This window comes from Emys orbicularis, chromosome 12, assembly GCF_028017835.1.
Source record: "Emys orbicularis isolate rEmyOrb1 chromosome 12, rEmyOrb1.hap1, whole genome shotgun sequence".
NCBI classification, from domain to species: domain Eukaryota; kingdom Metazoa; phylum Chordata; order Testudines; family Emydidae; genus Emys; species Emys orbicularis.
The window spans coordinates 32343206-32361975 of record NC_088694.1 but is presented as its reverse complement, the minus strand read 5'-3'; the positions used below and the strand labels follow the sequence as shown (position 1 = coordinate 32361975).

Here is an 18770-nt window from a genome sequence, read left to right as displayed (position 1 = left end):
CGCCGTCGACTGCAGTACTCCAGCTCGGCGAGAGGAGTACCGCGGAGTCGACGGGGAGCCTGCCTGCCGCGTGTGGACCGCGTCTGAACCGCGGTAAGTTCGAACTAAGGTATGTTGACTTCAGCTACGTTATTCACGTAGCTGAAGTTGCGTACCTTAGTTCGAATTTGGGGGTTAGTGTAGACCAGGCCTAAGGTGCCACAAGTACTCCTGTTCTTTTTGCGGATACAGACTAACACGGCTGCTGCTCTGAAACCTGTCATGGACTTAACAGAGACCCTGGATTTATGGTCTATTACAACAATTTGTAACACACCCTGCTGCCTACTAACCCTCCATTGTCATCCACTGCAAAGGTGCTAATTGCCCACTTCATTTTAAGTGGTCTCCTACAACATGTGAAACCCTTTTGCTTAACAATCTGTTCCACCTTAGAATTGTAGAAATTTAGGACTGGAAGGGACCTCAAAAGGTCATCTAGTTCAGACCCCTGAACTGAGGCAGGACTAAGTATTGTCTAGACCAGTGGTTCTCAACCTTTGTGGACTCAGGGCCCATTTGTAAATGTTTATGGCCTGTCACAACCCAGTAAATAGTTTGGGGGTAGAGGCCCTCGGGTGGTTTCAATTGGATCCTGCCCAGCACTCACCCCAGAGTGGTGGCTCCTGCAGCTCCAGTGCTGTGGGACTGGCTGGACTTGGCTCTCCGCTCTAGGCATTGCAGTCTCAGGGGTTGCAGCGCTGCTCAGGTTTGGCCCTGCTCCCCTGACTTTGTGAGAGTGGAGTTGTGACCTGGCTCCTGAGGTGGCAGTGCCACTCACTCCCATTTGGCATACTGGGACTCCTGTCATGATGACAGCTGGGCCAAATCTGAATGGCGTGGGGACCTCAGAGGTTGCAGTGCCTGGAGCAGGGAGGCGAGTCCAGCCTGTCCCGTGGGACAGGAATCACAGGAGCTGCCATGCGACCTTTTGAAACATTCTGGTGATCCAATGCTGGGTCCTGACCCACGGGTTGAGAAACCCTGCTCTACACCATCCCTGACAGGTGTTTATCTAACCTGCTCTTAAAAACCTCCAGCTTGGACACTCTGGTTACCTTCTCCAGACCTGAGGAAGAGCTCTGTATAAGCTTGAAAGGTTATCCCTTCCACCAACAGAAGCTGGGCCAGTAAAAGACATTACCTTGCCCACCTTGTCTCGTGCATAGATTGTTACAGACACTTCCAAATCCATCATGAGTTTGCAGTGCAATATGGCAGCAAAGAGGCCAGGTAAACCCTGGAAATGATCAGGGGCCGAAGGGATTGATGTGCAAAGGAGACTGGAAGGGCGTAACATGTCCAGCTTGGCTGAGCAGTGCCTGCAGGTAGGGAGGGGACAAGGCAGTTTACAAACCCCTGTGGGGTGTAAATATCAAGGCAGGAGAGGAATCTAGGGCATGACAAGGGCAACAGCTAGAAGTGGAAGGGAGCACATGAACTGAGAGGCCTGGAGCTCATCCTAGCAGTGAGCTCTGCCAGGCTGGGACTGGCAGCAGTGGCCGCCCATTGCTTAGGGAAAATGCTGTATACATCGTCTCCAGTAAGAGGCTGTGCTGCCCGTCCATCACGCCTCTTGCGGTGTGCCACAGGCCACCTTGCTCAGCTCACAGCAGGCCAAGGGCTGCCCCGCCCTGCTCTTGCTACAACCCCCCGCCTGCACGAGCCAGGCAGTTTGTCAGGAGCAGAAGCTGTGGCCTTAGCTGTGCCCTCCTCTCCTCTCTGCATTGCTACCTGCAGTGGTGCTGCTCTGCACGCTCCTTTGACAGGCTGGTTCCTGGCTGAAGGGATCTCCAGCCCCCTGGGCAGAAGGACTTTGAGCATCTCCTTTGAAATGAGAGAATTCCCGGTTCATTTTCAGGTTGAGGAAGGTCTGGCAGAAGAGGAAGTGCACGATCCAGAATGGCTACCTGACCATCTTTCACAGCACGGTAGGGCCGGTGCCTCCATCACCTTCATGGCCCATGCTCAGAAGTGGTGGGCTGAAAAGGCCTGTGGGATTCAGTCCCTTCCAGGGGGTTGTGCAGATGATTAGCACTGTGATACCCACAGTGAGTCTAGTGGCTTTCCCTGAGCCTGACTGGAATCCCTGGAGTATGATCTTCTCCAGCCCCATGCTGCTGGCCTGACCCAATGCCCACTGGAGTCTTTCCATTGAGGCTGGAGTCCCTGTGCCCTCAGTGGATCACAGGCAAAGGCACTAGGGTCTTGCCCAGACTGAGAGCCTGCATGGCGAGTGCACCAAGCATCCGGGAGCAGGGGAAAGGTCATTGCTGTGATTTCTTTTATTGTTATTGATGACAGCACTAGCAAGAAGAACGTGCCTGGGTTACTGGGAAGGCCCACTGCGTTCTGTCTGGCTCCTGTCACTGGCCTAGCTGAGTGCTCACAGGCTTCAATGGATTTCCCCTCACAGCTCCCAAGGGAGGCAGGGCAGGGCTGTTATCCCCGTGGACAGAGGAACTGAGGCCAGAGAGACTAAGTGACTTCCCCAGGCTCTTACAGAGCAGGGTCTTGAACCTGAGTCTCCCAAGTTTAGGTTTGTCCCTAACCACTGGAAAGTTCTTCCTCCCTGTTCCCTGCCTCAATGACCCTAATCGCTTGGGAGCATGGCAGGGACCTGCCCCCAGGGGTTGCTGTCCTAGCAATGCTGCGAGTACTAAGGCTCCATCTTCCATCCACTAGCTAAACCGCCCACCAGCCAAGCTGAATTTGCTGACTTGCCAAGTGAAGCCGAACCCGGATGATAGGAAGTGCTTCGACCTCATTTCACGTGAGTCCCATTGTTTGTTTCGTAATGCCTGGGGAAGGCCCAATTGGCAGCCGCGTGCTGGATTTCTGACTCAGGGCCCCGAGAAGGCAGCATGTCAGAGAACCAATGCAAGCAGGCAGCAAGATGCAGGGCAGGGGCACTGATTGTGTGGTTCCAATGGGGAGCTATAGGCCAGGCCCAGGGCATGGGGATACAGACCATGTTTGCGAGGCCGTTTGCAGTTCTGAGCTTTCAAGCTGCTCGACAAACACCGAACTGGGGTGTTGTGATGAAAGGGAATCTCCACAGCAGGATTCGCTGGAGTATGTCCATACTGGATGTCTGCCTGGGTGGGTGACACTAGCAGGAGGAAAGCAGAGGTTCAGTTACAAACACATTGTAATGCACGCAGCTTAGCCAACCACAGGTGTTCCTAGGTATTGGTATTGCGGCTCCAAGTCAGGGCCCATTCTGCTGGGTGCTGTTCGTGCAATTCAGTGAAACACAACACCCTGGATGGCTTCCTGAAAGGACTTGGGGCTGAGGAAAGATTGACAGCAAGAGCGGTAGAGCTCAGTGATGCAGCACCTTCACAGCCTCAGATGCTTGCGGCTTACGGGCATGTGGTCCAGAGCTCTTGCACCTGGCACCACCTTTGGGTGGGGCAGGCAGGGTGCTAACCCATGCACATTGGCTGCAGAGGCTAAGCGAGTGAATGGCGTAGGAGCGGCCCCTCTCTGTGTGCTGGACTGTGCCACACACCCCTCACCTGGGGAGCGCAGACAGCTGGCTCTGGGCGGCGTTGGTGCCCTCTGGGTGCTGGTTTGTTTCAGGTCTAAACACAAATGGTTCTGTGTATCTCAGATAACCGCACGTACCACTTCCTGGCAGAGGACGAGCAGGAATGCACTGCGTAAGTACCGGGGTGGGAGCAGAACGGCTCCTTGGGAGGGACAAGTACCAGCCCTGAGAGCTGCTGAATGGGAGCCAGCTCGTTGGGCCATCTCACTCTTCTGCCGCAGGCTGGAGCCCTGTGTCCTCCTTGCCCCTCCAGGAGGGGGGCAGCAGCATAGCCAGGCTGAGGCAGAGGCTGCTGATGCCTGATTTGCCCAAGGCCATGGCTGGAATTCAACGGCCCCTGGCTCCCGGGCCTGCATGTGGAGCAGTAGAGCCAGCAGCCTCCGTGTTGCCTGGCCCTAGCACCAGCCAGCACAGTGGGACTTGCCTGCAAAGCTCTGCTGCCTCCAGCCTCCTTCTCTTGTCCATCCCCAGCTGTGGACGTGGGGGCTGAAAAGTGGCGTTCTCTGTTGGGCTGCCTCTGTCTGCCCTGCAGGGAGACGCAGCAGCCAGAAGGCAACAATGGTCTGTCTGAGTTCACTGGCCCTCACTACCAAGTTCCTGCCAGTAATGAGGTGTGGGGAGGCGCCTGCTGTGAGCCCACCCTACTTCCTCCTCTGAGCCTGCACAGGCCTGTAGCCAATGCTTTGGCCCAGCCCAGGCAAGTGTTGGTGCAAGGCAAAAGGTGCTGGGCAGGTCTGGAAGCACAGTGCCCACCCCTGCAGCCCTGAGATGCTGCTCTGCAGCCACTCCGGGGCTCCTGCCAAGGGCCAGGGTGAGGCCATGGGGCAGAGTCCCTCTTCAGAGCAACGTGAATGTGCAGAACTCGAGGTCTCCACTGCCCCATCACCCTCCCCATGTTAGCCTTGAGCATGCAGGGGCGACGGCACAGCAGGGAAGCCATGGCTCATGCCTAGCCCTCGCCGCTGCTCCCCCGTGCACCAGAGTACAGAGCCCGTACCCCCTTGCTGACATGGAACAGGGGCCCCTCTGACAGCAGCTTCCTCCTCCTCGCAGCTGGATTTCTGTTCTCAGCAACAGTAAGGAGGAGGCTCTGAACGTGGCATTCAGCCGGGTGCATGGCAGTCGAGAGAGCAGCATGGAGGGGCTGACCAGGGCCATCATCGAGGAAATCAAGTGCATGCCAGGGAACAGTGTGTGCTGCGACTGCTCAGCACCAGGTGAGCGTAGTCATGGGGGGACGGGACAGGGACAGGCACCCTAGAGCCGCTGCACAGTCAGCACCCAGCACAGTGATGCAGTGACCGTACTCCAGCCAAGCCAGCAGCCGTCCCGAATGCAGCCGCTAGCCCCTGCGCAGCCCTGGACTCCATTCACAGCATGGGGTTGCCGGAGCCATGGGTGGTAGGGAGCATCTGGGTACCTTACCCCCACCCCAGCCAGCACACCACTGCTCCCACCCCCCTCACCAGCACCATTCAGGGGCTTTCCACACCTCCCTGGGAAAATGCCCTGCACTCCTCCCTCCTGCAGAAATACCCGGTTTGGCAGGAGCCCCACATAGAGCTTTCCCTGAATTACAGCTTTGAAGGAGGGGGACCAAGGATCTGCCCTCAAGTTCCTTGGACCCCCCAGAATCAATGGAAGGATCCTGCTGTGACACTGCTCGGTGAGAGGAGACTGCGTCCCCTCAGCCATCACTTAGCTGAGCCCTTTGCACCTCCCAAATCAGTCCCTCTAGCCCCCCTCCCTCCTGCCCTTTGGCTCCTCCCACTCAGTCACTCCTGCCCTCTGCTGCTGGAATCCTAGGTCCGGTTCTGGTGCCCACTGTCCAAGAAGGATGCGGATAAATTGGTGAGGGTTCAGAGAAGAGCCACGCAAATGATGAAAGGATTAGAAACCTGCCTCACAGTGATAGACTCAAGGAGCTCACTCTATGTAGCTTAACAAAGAGAAGGTTAAGGCGGGATGTGATTAGTCTAGAAGTACCTACGTGGGGAACAAATATTTGCCGGTGGGCTCCTCAGTCTAGCAGAGAAGGTCTAACACCCCAGTGGCTGGAAGTTGAAGCTAGACACATTCAGACTGTAAGGAGGTATACATTTGTCGGAAGGAGTTACTAAGGGGAGTGGTGACTTCTCCATCCCTGGCAAGTTTTGAATGAAGACAGGGATTATTTGGAGTTCGCTGGCCTGTGTATGCAGGAGGACAGATTAGATGAGGCCTTGGAATCTGTGAGTATTAAAGGTGGGATGTCGGGCAAGAAACCCCAGGAACTGCCTTGTACTGGAGCACTGGCAGCATGATCACCTCTGCTCTGGCAGCAGTCTACAAACCCCATCAGCACTTGCCCCTTTCCCAGGGGGAATGGAGGCACAGGGAGGAGAATGACTTGGTCAAGGTCATCCAGCCAGTTAGTGTCAGAGTCTGGCAGCCCCATCACTACCGGCAGCGATGGAAAGCGCATTTGGGGGGGGAGGGATAGCTCAGTGGTTTGAGCATTGGCCTGCTAAATCCAGGGTTATGAGTTCAATCCTTGAGGGGTCCATTTAGGGATCTGGGGCAAAAATCTGTCTGGGGATTGGTCCTGCTTTGAGCAGGGGGTTGGACTAGATGACCTCCTGAGGTCCCTTCCAACCCTGGTATTCTATGATTTCCGTGGGCCGTCGGGGAAAGAGCATCTTCACCAAATTGCTACAGCAGCGCAGCTGCACCAGTGCAGATGTGCCATTTTAAGTGTAGACCTGCTCTGAGTGCCGCTGCGCACAGCATGCACAACCCACAGCAACAGCATGGCAAAGCAGCCAGCAGACCTGTCAGCTTCCATCCACAAACTCCAGGGGGATGACAGTATCCAAGGTGGGGAAAGGGCTCCCTGCCCAGACCCAACAGGGGCCAGCTGGGGGGAAGGGACTCCCTACTCTCCTCCCACCCCCATCCAAAGCTGGGACATTTTCAAATTATTTTTACATGTTTGCCATGAACAGCCCCTGTTGCCATCCTCCACTCAGTCAATTGTGTAAAGTCAAGTGGCAAGCGGCTCCTTGGACCCCATGGCACTTCCCCTTCCTGTTCCTGGGGGGAGGGATAGCTCAGTGGTTTGAGCATTGGCCTGCTAAACCCAGGGTGGTGAGTTCAATCCTTGAGGGGGCCATTTAGGGATCTGCAGTAAAAATCTGTCTGGGATTGGTCCTGCTTTGAGCAGCGGGTTGGACTAGAGACCTCCTGAGGTCCCTTCTAACCCTGATATTCTATGATTCTCACATTTTTTTCTACAGCCCAGATTCTCTGTTCTGTCCAGTTATTCCTCCCTGATTCCCTGCCTGGCCCCCAGCACAGACTAAAGCATCCTGGGGGTTGCTCTGACCTGCCCCAGCCGGCTGTGGGCCCTGAGGGACCATCCACCAGCCTGAGATTGCCAGAGAGCCTTGTGCTCCAGCCATTCCCTCTGGGGCACCTGAGGCTGCAGGGAGGAAAGCAGAGGAGCTCTGCTCTAGGCCCAGCACGGACTCCCTCAGTAAAGTGCACCTGGTCTGGGAGGGGGCATCTGGCTCTTACTGTCCATGTACCTTCATTCCCAGTTCAGCCTCTCTTCCACTCTCCTTCCTTTCCCGTCTCTGTCCCAGTCCATCCCCCTCCTCATCCTCTCCCTTCTCCACTTCCACCCCCTGCTCAGATGCCCCACTGTAGAGTGAGACTGAGTGGTTGACAAGGTGCCTTGCCCACCCCACCCTGTGCCCGTGACTGCCCAGCACTTTTGGCAGGATAAAGGGCTAACCGGAGCAATGCGCTGTCTCCCCAACAGACCCAGCCTGGCTCTCCATTAACCTGGGCATCCTGATCTGCATCGAGTGCTCCGGGATTCACCGGGAGATGGGCGTGCACCACTCCCGCATCCAGTCGCTGTCTCTGGACAAGCTTGCAACCTCCGAGCTCTTGGTAGGGAACTGCCCGCGCGCGGTCCCCCAGAGCACTCCCTCCCGCTCTGTCGCCACCTGCGCTCCCTCGGGGCACCCCCTCCCGCTCTGCCGCCACCTGCGCTCCCTTGGGGCACCCCTCTCCGCTGCCACCCACGTGTGCTCCCTCAGGGCGTCCCCCTGCTCTGCTGCTGCCTGTGCTCCTTCAGGGCACCCCCCCCCCGCTCTGCTGCTGCCCGTGCTCCCTCAGGGCACCCCCCCTGCTCTGCTGTTGCCTGTGCTCCCTCAGGGCGCCCCCCCGCTTCGCTGCCGCCCACACACACTCCGTCAGGGCGCTCCCCCCGCTCCGCTGCTGCACATGGGCCGGAGCCTCAAAGCAAGCTTACAGGGAGAGGCGGGCTCTCTGTGCCCATGATTACCTGGCCCCTGCCCTTGGGCTCTACTGTCCAGCACCCTCCCCGCCCCCGGTACACTGGCTGGCATGCGCTCCCAGCTCTCAGCATGGCGCTGTATGTTGCGCCAACTTGTTTTGTGCCTGTTTGTTTTGCAGCTGGCTAAGAACATTGGCAATTCTGGCTTTAACGACATTCTGGAAGCCAACCTCCCCAGCCCTTTGCTGAAGCCCACAACTGGCAGTGATATGTAAGTAGTTTCTCAGGAGCCCGGAGCCAAGACAAACCTCTCCGGATAGGGCTTTGGGGTATTAGCTGTGGAGCATTGGGGTGCTTAGCCTATCTCCTGCACCTGTTTGGAATGCACTGTATATTCCCAATCACCCTCCCAATTTTCTTGGAACAGATGCCTGGGTTCCTCCGGGAACGCTCAGTCATGGAATGAGGGAGCCGGCCAGCATTTCTTTCTGGAGGATTCCACAGACTGCTCTGGGCATTTAACAAGGACAGACACAGCAGAGAGGCAGTTCAAGCAGGAGGGATGTGACTTCAGGGCTGAGATTTCCAGAGCTGCCTGGAGCATGGTTGCCCGGTTTCCTTTAATGTTACTGGTAGATTTCCCTGGGTGTCAATGAGAGCAGTTAGATCAATGCTGAGTGCATTGGAAAACACTCCTCCGCATGGGAAGGTGTCATGGGCAGGGGCATACCCTTGGGTGCCAACTCTTCCGTGATGACCTTCACATCAATTACATTTCAGATCAGACTATGGGCCCAGCCCCCCACTGCCCCAGGGCACAGTAGGGCGTGTGCCCCAGGGCATGGTGAGCAGTGGATGCTACTGAGTTGGAATGGCAGCATTTTACAGCCACTGGGCACAGGTGTAAATGCCAGTGCTGGGCGCAGCCCAAAAGGGGATCAGGTCCAGCGTGAGTGAGGGCAGAAACCCAACAAAGGGAGTGTAAACACACAGTAGAAATAACAAGGTGAGATTCATTTTGGAAAAATACAAGACTGTACTTCTAGGGAGAAATAACACCAAATAAGCCCACAGCAGGTGGGAACAGGAACAGCTGCTGGAGAGCAGTCAGCAAATTCCACTGTGCTCCCAGCGCACTGAGGTGCCCCAAGGGAATCTGGGCTGCCTGGATAAAGGTGTCTGTGACAGGATCCCCAGGTTGCAACCTGGGACTGTGGGACTGCTGTGCCCCCTTAACTGACTAATCTGGGTTGTCTCTCACAATGCCTTACTGGTCACATGCAGCAAACCCCTCCAGATGCTATCATCACTCAGTACAACTGCATGTGGAGCCCCACGCCCAGCTAGATTGCATGAATGCCCCCAGAGCCACTCACGAATCACAGAGAGAAAGGCACCAGCCAGATTCCCTCAGCTCCCAGCCTAGTACCTCAGGAATATACCGCCTTGCAATGCTCGAGACCCTTTCTTGAGCAATGCAAATTTATTAATTGGTTCACCACTTCATGAATGGAAAGTGATATACACCAGCCTTTGTAAACCTGAGCACATTTACCAAACACTTCAGGCAAACTCACTGGTAAAGATAAACAGTTAAACAAATGTATTGACTACAAAGGATAGATTGTAAGTGATTATAAGTGATAGGCAAAAAGTCAGAGTGGTTACCAAAGGAAAATAAAATATAAACACTCAGTCTCAACCTTAACTCTTATCACACTAGACAGTATTTAGATCAAGCAATGTTCTCACCCCCACTGAATCTTACAGTTCTCAATATACAGGTTTGTCCCTTAAACCTGGGCCAGTCTCCTCTGTTGAAATCTTCTGTCTTCTGAGCATCCTTGTTGCTTGCAGCATAGGTGAGGGGAGGAGAAAAGACAAAGCATGGGGCCACTGTGTTCTGTTTTATACCCTTAGTCCCATGTGCTTGGAGAACACACGTCCAGGCATGTCTGGTGGGCATTGCTGAGTCACCAGGCAAGGTTGAGCAATTCCCCAGGTGTGGCTTTGTGCAAGTGAGTCATTGTATTGTAGCTCCCTTGCTGGACAATGGCTGTTTGACACCTGCCCGGGCGTTGGTTATCCCCCTGGTTATTTGGGGAGCTAGTATCTGGGCGCTTCCCAAACCCACAGCATATTTAAGTGACAACCATGCAACACAATTCTCATAACTTCATATGCATTAATGATACATGTATTTAGATGGAACAGTGGGTTTCAGCAGATCATAACCTTTCCCGTGATACCTTGCATGGCCTGCTTTATATGCAATATCACAATTATATACACATGACGAATATGGGGGTTACAGGGTGCTCCCCTGGGGTGTAGAGTGTTATAGTGTCAATCACAGACTAGGGAGGCGACTGCACTGGCACCTCTCGAGATCCCCTGGACATTGAAGTCCAGGCTGGCGGTCTCCTTCTAAGCTCTGCTGTAGTTCAACCACAAGTTCTGGTCTGGATCTGGGAATCCCTGGGTTGGTTCTCTGGCCTGTGTTTGCAGGAGGTCAGACTAGATGATGCTAATGGGCCCTCTGGCCTTAACATCTATGAATCTCTAAACACTGCATCCAGCTCTGGGCATTGCCCTGTCAGAAAGATATAGACGAAGGCCTGAGAGCAATGGAACCAGCCATGAAGTGAGAAGCTCTGCTTTGTAAGGAAAGAATAGAGAGCTCAATCTGCAGAACGTGGCTAAAGCAAGACTGTCTTGGGGGCACACACAACTAGGCGTGGGGTGGTCTAAGTGTGATCTGTGGGGCTAGAACCTGGGGAAATGGGAGGAAACTGAGAGAGAAAAGAGAGGCTGCATCTCAGGAAGTGCCCCCTGAGCTATACGAGGTGATGCAAGCGCCTCCCAGGGGACAGGGCAGGAATCCCATGACTTGGATATTTAAAACGAGATGGGACAAAATGCTAGAAAACGAACCCTGGGGAACAATCCTGCCCTGGCCAGGATAGGGTGGAAGGGCCAGCAGGTGTCTCCATCGCTAGCTTCCAGCATTCTGTGACGCGCAGTGCTTGCCGCTGGTGAAAGCCCCTGAAGCCCACCTGTTCAGAGGGCAGCAGCAGGGGTTGATGTGCTCTTGTGCACCATGCTGGTACTCTGCTCCCCCCTCAACTCCTGCCCTGCCCATCGCTCACCTCACAGCACCATGCCTTAGTGTAGCGCATTGCAATCCATATGGAGAAATCTACAGAGTGCCCCCGAGGCAGGGCGGCATTGCTAACCCGACACATCAAAATCATGTGTCAAGCCCAGATATCATGAGATGATAACATTTGATAAGAACATAAGAGTGGCCATACTGGGTCAGACTAAAGGTCCATTAAGCCGAGTATCCTGGCTTCCGACAGTGGCCAATGCCAGGTGCCCCAGAGGGAATGAACAGAACAGGTAATCATGAAGTGACCCATCCCTCTCGCCCATTCCCAGCTTCTGGCAAACAGAGGCTAGGGCCACCATCCCTGCCCATCCTGGCTGATAGCCATTGATGGACCTACCCTCCATGAATTTATCTAGTTCTTTTTTTGAACGCTGTTATTGTCTTGGCCTTCACAACATCCTCTGGCAAAGAGTTCCACAGACTGACTGTGTGTTGTGTGAAGAAATACTTCCTTTTGTTTGTTTTAAACCTACTGCCTATTAATTTCATTGGGTTCTTGTGTTATGAGAAGGAGTAAATAACACTTCCTTATTTACTTTCTCCATACCAATCATGATGATGTCCTTTGCCTTCTGATTTGTGGGCCTTTCGCTTACATGTGGGACATTGCTTCCAGTGGCCAGAAACTGACTTTTGAAGAATAGAAACCGTGATTCTCACATAATCACCTGACTGTAGCAGCTGCAGTTTAAGATAGCACCAAATATCTCGAGAGTTGGCAGTGCTTCTGGAGCATGATCTGGGGAGCGGTGCAGGAGGGTGGGGGCCAGGCAAGAGGAAAGGAGGGGCAGAGGTAAGAAGGAACCAGCAGCAGGAGAGGAGGGGAAGCACCACCTCTCTGATGGCTGCCTGCCTTGGCAGCCTTGAGCCTATGCCTGCCTTGCCCAGGAGTGGAGCAGGAGCGATCGGGATCAGGAGCACAAGGCCTATGCATTCCCATGTGAATTCTAACTCTCTTCCCATGCTGGCACCACCCCAGGGCCCTTCGGAAAGATTTCATCATCTCCAAGTATGTCGAGAGGAAATACGCCAAGAGGAGCTCTAGGAGCCCAGCTGCCCAGCGCCGGGAGCTACAGGAAGCCATCAGGTGGAAGGACTTATTTGCATTGCTCCAGGCCTATGCCGAAAAGGTGGATTTAAGTGAGCTTGTTCTGGAGCCTGTGCAGGTGAGGATGCCCCTGTGCTGGGTGCCCCAAGAGGCAGTGTGGATGGAAGGGAGCAGCCCAGGCAGGGACAGTGCAGACTGGGGCAGTGGGACCACGTCACTGACCGGGGGGGACAGGCATGGGGCACAGTGCTGAGGCAGTGCCCAGGCCTGCGATAAGGGGCTGACACACAGGCATGTGGTAAGGCGCCCAACACCTCTGGTAGGGTCCAGGGTCAAAAAGGGGTCTGGGTTCTCTGTCTCCAGTGGCTGCTGCTACACGGCCCCAGTTTTTCTTACCTTAGGTCATCGGTTTCAGCTCTTTCTTCTTGCTCCTGCTGCTTTTGGCACCTGTGTTGGCTTTCCAGAGGCAGTGCCCCCATCTGGCCCCATCAGGAAGCACAAGCTCTTGGTAGATGTGCAATTTCTTTGCCGTTTGTTTTACTTCCTTTCCTGCCTCCTGCAGCAGCTATGATTGGCTGTTCTTCCCCAGGAGGTGGGGAAGTGGGAAGCAGCTGTTCAGAGGGGGATTTCCTCCAGGCCGGCTAAAATGTGTTAAGGCTGCAGCTTCTCCTATCATCATGAGACTGGCTCCAGCAGGGTCTAGAATCCCGTGACTGTGATAAATTTGGGAGAGTTGGCCACACTGGCTGTACTATTAGTGCATGAAAGCACTGTGCTTTGTTTCAGGTAAGGTTGCACTGCAGCTAGCATCCCTTGGCACACCCTTCTCCTCCTGAGAGTCTGGCTCCAAAACTGTGCCGAAGGGGTGGTAAGAGCAGAGGGCTGCTGGCTTTGAGGTGGTGAGAGCTTTGGAAAGCAGAGGCAGAGCTAGGGGTGGGGTTGATTCTCTGGGGTGTGCGGTTGTGCTAGTGGGGAGGCGACGGCTCTGGGCTGAGCAGATGGAAAGTTCCATTGGATGGCTTCACTTTGCATTTCCGTCATCTTTAGATTTTCTGTAGAGCAATTTTAACTGATCCCCAGTGTAGTGTTTTGACATATGATTTTCCTGGTCTCTGGAGACTTGGGTAGGGTCTCCAACACAGTGACGAGCCTTTCAAGATGGGCAGGACCTTTGTCAGAGCACCCAGCGGGCTCAGAGCTCGCTCTCAGCACTTTCAATAAGATCCTGGTATTCACCAAAAAGCTCTTTGAAAAGCTGTTCTACTGGCTAATACTCTGCTCCTGAATCGGCTCAGCGTGTGACAGGCGTCCTGCCAAGGTGGATAAAAAGCAGTGGTTTACCCCCAACATTAGACGTTTTCAATTCAAAATTGATTTTTTTTATTTTGTTGTTTAAATTATAATATTTTTTCTTTCCCAATGAAATCTGAATTTAATACAAAATATGTTAAGGCCTAAACTTATTATAATCTCTTCTTAAACATTGAAATAAAAAATAAATATGTTAATTCAATGAGCCACTGCTTTTCTATATCAAGAAAAACTCGGGGGACAAACATCGAACTTTGGAGGTCAAGCTTTATGAATATGGCACAATAGATTATGTGCTGTGGTAAGGGCCTGATCTTGTGGTGGATCCGGGGCTGTGCTACTGGATTTAAGAGACAGAGAAAGTCATCACAGGTGCTGGGACCCAGCCTGTGACTCCAGGAGACACCATCATATATCTCACCAGGATCATCCACTGAACCCATCTGGGGGGGTCTCATACTCCTGTTTTAGAGCTTCTCCCTCCCTGAGTTCTGTTCGGCTCAGTTCTCAGATTATGAGTATTTACGACTCCACCCACCATGGAAACTTACTAAGGGACAGTATTCATCTGAGTGCAGCCTCTTGGGTTGATTTCAACACCTGAGAACTGGAGGGGGAAAAACTGCCATGGCTTCTGCTCATTTAAAAAAAAAACCGATCTGGGAATATTTTCAAGAAATTCCTTTACCTCTGAGTAAAAAGGGAACAGGAGTCAAATGTAAACAGTGCAACAAGGAAACGCAAGGCCTGGTTGTCAAAAGGAAACAACATTAATAAAGGGCCACTCAGAAGGCAATAACTTTGAAGCTGATGTGGACTTGTCTGACCAATCTGAATCAGCTGGTAAGTAAACTTATTTTTGCACCATTCTTACAGACTGCCTGCCATGCTTTACTATGCTAGTAAATGATTACTTAGATTATTGTCATACATTTGTGTTTTGAGTGGATTAATTGCTTATGAATTTCAATATATTTGTGTTCAGAATATAATTGGTATATTAGTTTGTTGTGGGAGTATTTATCAATTACATTTTTACTGTTACTGCTGGACTTCTGAAGTGATCTTTTATTGCTCAGTATAATCAAGCATCCTAGGTGAAGTTTACCTGTTTAAAAGTAAAGTTTTATTAGGCATTTATGAATTTTGGCATTAAAATTTTTTCCAAGCTGTTTGGTATGTTACTAGAGGTAAAGGTTCAAAAAATTTAGATAATTCTTAATTCTCAGTAGGAGGAATCTTTCATTTACAATCCCATTTTTAAAAAAAAAAACAGTGCACTGAGTAATAGTGAGTGAGTGACTTTTTGACCCTTTTGTTTCAGGGTCCAGCTTAGACAGGAGGGGTTATAAATGTCCCTCATTTGCAATATCTACAACTTTAGAGTCATCGGCTGGTACCATCGGCAGTGCTACAACTAAACATATGTCAGACAGTAAATTACCAGTATCAAAAAAAGACTTTCTTCATCCTCCAGTAAAACCATGGCTCCATTTGTAATCAGGACCAGCACATTCCAGCAAAGCTCCATAGATGAAATGGTTGCTCAGTTCATTTATGCAATAAATTTTTCCTTTTGTCTTGTTCAGAACAAACATTGCATTGACATGATTCAATCATTACAAGCAGTCTGTGCTCCACCTGGCAGAGCAGACATTGTAGGAAGGGTGCTGGATACAGTGTATGAGAAGGAAATCGAACAGTGTGCAAAACCATTGATGGGAAATTCGTTAATCTGAGTCTTGATGAGCAATGTACACAATGATCCAGTAATATGTGCTTGTGTGGCAACAGACAATAAGGTTGTGTCTCTCACAGAAACAATTGATACATCAGGAAATGCATATACAGCAGAATACTTAAGAAGTAGCAGTACAAGCTGTAACAAACTGAAGAAAAAGTCAAGTGTCAAGTGTGTAGCTTTGTCACAGACAGTGCTGCAAATATAGCTGTGACCGTGGTCGCTGGAGGGGCTATACTGAGAATACTCAACCAGAGCAAACTACAAAGAATAAGGTAGACGATCCCCCAAACTGGTGATTTATTCTTATAATTAGATTCACCAAGCCAGCAACAAAACAGCTTCTGTAATACCTTACTGGTTTCTAAGAAGCCAAAATACAGTTCCTTTTAAGCAATCCAGCCTTTGGGTCACATATAGTGAGGGTTATTTAAGACCTTATTCACCATATAGAAAGTTCTACCAATCACAAGAGATCAGACACATTACCCATCAGGTCAACGAATATTTCAGATCTCACTCAAATACATATTTACAGCCAGTTTTTATTAGCTAATCTAGTATTTATTACTAAAAAGAAAATAAGAGTTATTTTGGTTAAAAGATTATTATACATACAGATATGAATAAAGTTCTTAGGACAGTTTCACACCAGAGATGGTGAGGCTGCTGATTTATAGAAATTAGGGTTGTCAAGCGATTAAAAAAATTAATTGTGATTAATTGCACAATTAAAAAGATTAATTGTGCGATTAATTGCACTGTGAAACAATAATAGAATACCATTTATTTAAATATTTTGGATGTTTTCTACATTTTCAAATATCTATATCTATATAGATATAGATATCTTTATCATGAAATTGAACTTATAAATGTAGAATTATGTACAAAAAATAACTGCATTCAAAAATAAAACAATATAAAACTTTAGAGCCTACAAGTCCACTCAGTCCTACTTCGTGTTCAGCCAGTCACTCAGACAAACAAGTTTGTTTACATTTGCAGGCGATAATGCTGCTCACTTCTTGTTTACAATGTCACCTGAAAGTGAGAACAGACGTTCGCATGGTACTGTTGTAGCCTGCTATAATATGAAATAGGGGGCAGAATGCGAGTAAAACAGAGCAGGAGACATACTATTCTCCCCCAAGGAGTTCAGTCAAAATTTCATTAACGCATTTTTTTTTTTTAACGAGTGTCATCAGCATGGAAGCATGTCCTCTGGAACTGTGGCTGAAGCATGAAGGGGCATACGAATGTTTAGCATATCTGACACGTAAATACCTTTCAATGCCGGCTACAAAAGTGCCATGCAAACGCCTGTTCTCTTTTTCAGGTGACATTGTAAATAAGAAGCTGGCAGCATTATCTCCTGTAAATGTAAACACACTTGTTTGTCTTAGCGATTGGCTGAATAAGAAGTAGGACTGAGTGGACTTGTAGGCTCTCAAGTTTTACATTGTTTTGTTTTTGAGTGCAGTTATGTAAAATAAGTTGCACTTTCACAATAAAGAGAATGCATTATGGTACTTGTATGAGGTGAATTGAAAAATACTATTTATTTTGTTTATCATTTTTACAGTGCAAATATTTGTAAAACACTTTGTATTCTGTGTTGTAATTCAAATCAATATATTTGAAATGTAGAAAAACATCCAAAAATAGTTAATACATATTCAATTGGTTTAAAACTGCGATTAATCGTGATTAACTTTTTTAATCATGATTAATTTTTTTAATCGTGATTAATTTTTTTCAGTTAATCGCATGAGTTAACTGTGATTAATCGATAGCCCTAGTAGAAATCCTTCTGAAATTAATTTTAAAAGATATAGTACAATAGGCAGTACTTCCATAAGAATTGCAGGGCTAATCCAGAATAGACATGGAGACCTCAGTCTTGCAACTTCAACTTCCCCTGACCAAGTTTAAGCAGAACTGAGATGGTAAGGATCAGGCTCGAAAATTCCTTTATAGCCGAAGTGCAGCTGATAAGCCTCTTGGCAGCAAGTGGTCATAGGAGGCATTCCTTAGGTGAAGAATAGGTAATATACATTGTTGCTTAGAGAATTACTTCAATTTCCTAGGCATACAGCAATAACTAGTTGCATTGATTAGCATAAGGCAATTAACCATTCAGACAGTTCATAGGTAGTTTACTACAAACTTCAAAGAGAAATAAAGACAATTATATTATTAAACCACAAGTTTCATCTAAATATTAATATCCCCTTTTGATTGCTGAATCAATAGAATATAGTAATGAAACATTACAGACAGGAACCAATGTTTAGCATCTACAAGCTAATTAGATCACAGTGTTGAACTTCTAATAAGATATAGGTAAACATAAACAATTAGTATCTACTTCTGATTCTCTAACAATACAGGCCTACATTTCAAGACTTCTAGTCTATAGTTAATATAGAGGACCTCTAGTCCTCTATACTGTGGAAAGGGATCTGGGGGTCATAGTGGACCACAAGCTAAATATGAGTCAACAGTGTAATGCTGTTGCAAAAAAAGCAAACATCCTTCTGGGATGTATTAGCAGGAGTATTGTAAGCAAGACACAAGAAGTAATTCTTCTGCTCTACTCCGCGCTGATTAGACCTCAACTGGAGTATTGTGTCCAGTTCTGGGTGCCACATTTCAGAAAGGATATGGACAAATTGGAGAGAGTCCAGAGAAGAGCAACAAAAATTATTAAAGGTCTAGAAAACATGACCTATGAAGGAAGATTGAAAAAATTGGGTTTGTTTAGTCTGGAAAAGAGAAGACTGAGAGGGGACATGATAACAGTTTTCAAGTATGTAAAAGGTTGTTACAAGAAGGAAGAAAAATTGTTCTTCTTAACTTCTGAGGATAGGACAAGAAGCCAAGGGCTTAAATTATAGCAAGGGAGGTTTAGCTTGGACATTAGGAAAAACTTCCTGTCAGGGTGGTTAAGCACTGGAATAAATTGCCTAGGGAGGTTGTAGAATCTCCATCACTGGAGATTTTTAAGAGCAGGTTAGACAAACACCTGTCAGGAATGGTCTAGATAATACTTAGTCCTGCCACGAGTGCAGGGGACTGAACTAGATGACCTCTTGAGGTCCCTTCCAGTTCTATGATTCTATGATTCTATTTAACATGGCTTTGCTAACTATCTATAAGGAATGGCCCTATTTACCATTTCAATATTCTTCTAATATGTCCTTAAAGGTTGCTTTTACTTCAACCAGCCGGCTGGTTGCTTAACCCTCACTGGCTCAGCATCACAATAGCTAAAATGAGAAGAAATCTAAAAGAAAATAATGAATCGCAGAATCTTAGAAAATTAGGGTTGGAAGAGCTCTCAGGAGGTCATCTAGTCCAACCCCCTGCTCAAAACAGGACCAACCCCAACTAAATTATCCCAGGCAGGGCTTTGTCAAGCCGGGCCTTAAAAACCTCTAAGGATGGAGATTCCACCACCTCCCTAGGTAACCCATTCCAGTGCTTCACCACCCTCCTAGGGAAATAGTTTTTCCTAATATCCAACCTAGACCTCCCCCATTGCAACTTAAGACCATTTCTCCTTGTTCTGTCATCTGCCACCACTGAGAACAGCCTAGCTCCATCCTCTTTGGAACC

General features: G+C 49.5%; 1 protein-coding gene across 1 annotated transcript in view; it reads left to right on the top strand.

Annotated features, from left to right (window-relative positions):
- LOC135886704 (arf-GAP with SH3 domain, ANK repeat and PH domain-containing protein 2-like) overlaps positions 1–18770 on the top strand; it is a 102954-nt gene that overhangs the window by 55888 nt on the left and 28296 nt on the right. Inside the window, exons 11-17 of the mRNA XM_065414491.1 lie at positions 1901–1970; positions 2725–2812; positions 3656–3704; positions 4646–4809; positions 7395–7528; positions 8057–8148; positions 12029–12215. Of these exons, the coding sequence (XP_065270563.1) occupies positions 1901–1970; positions 2725–2812; positions 3656–3704; positions 4646–4809; positions 7395–7528; positions 8057–8148; positions 12029–12215 (784 nt within the window). The remainder of the gene's footprint in view (positions 1–1900; positions 1971–2724; positions 2813–3655; positions 3705–4645; positions 4810–7394; positions 7529–8056; positions 8149–12028; positions 12216–18770) is intronic.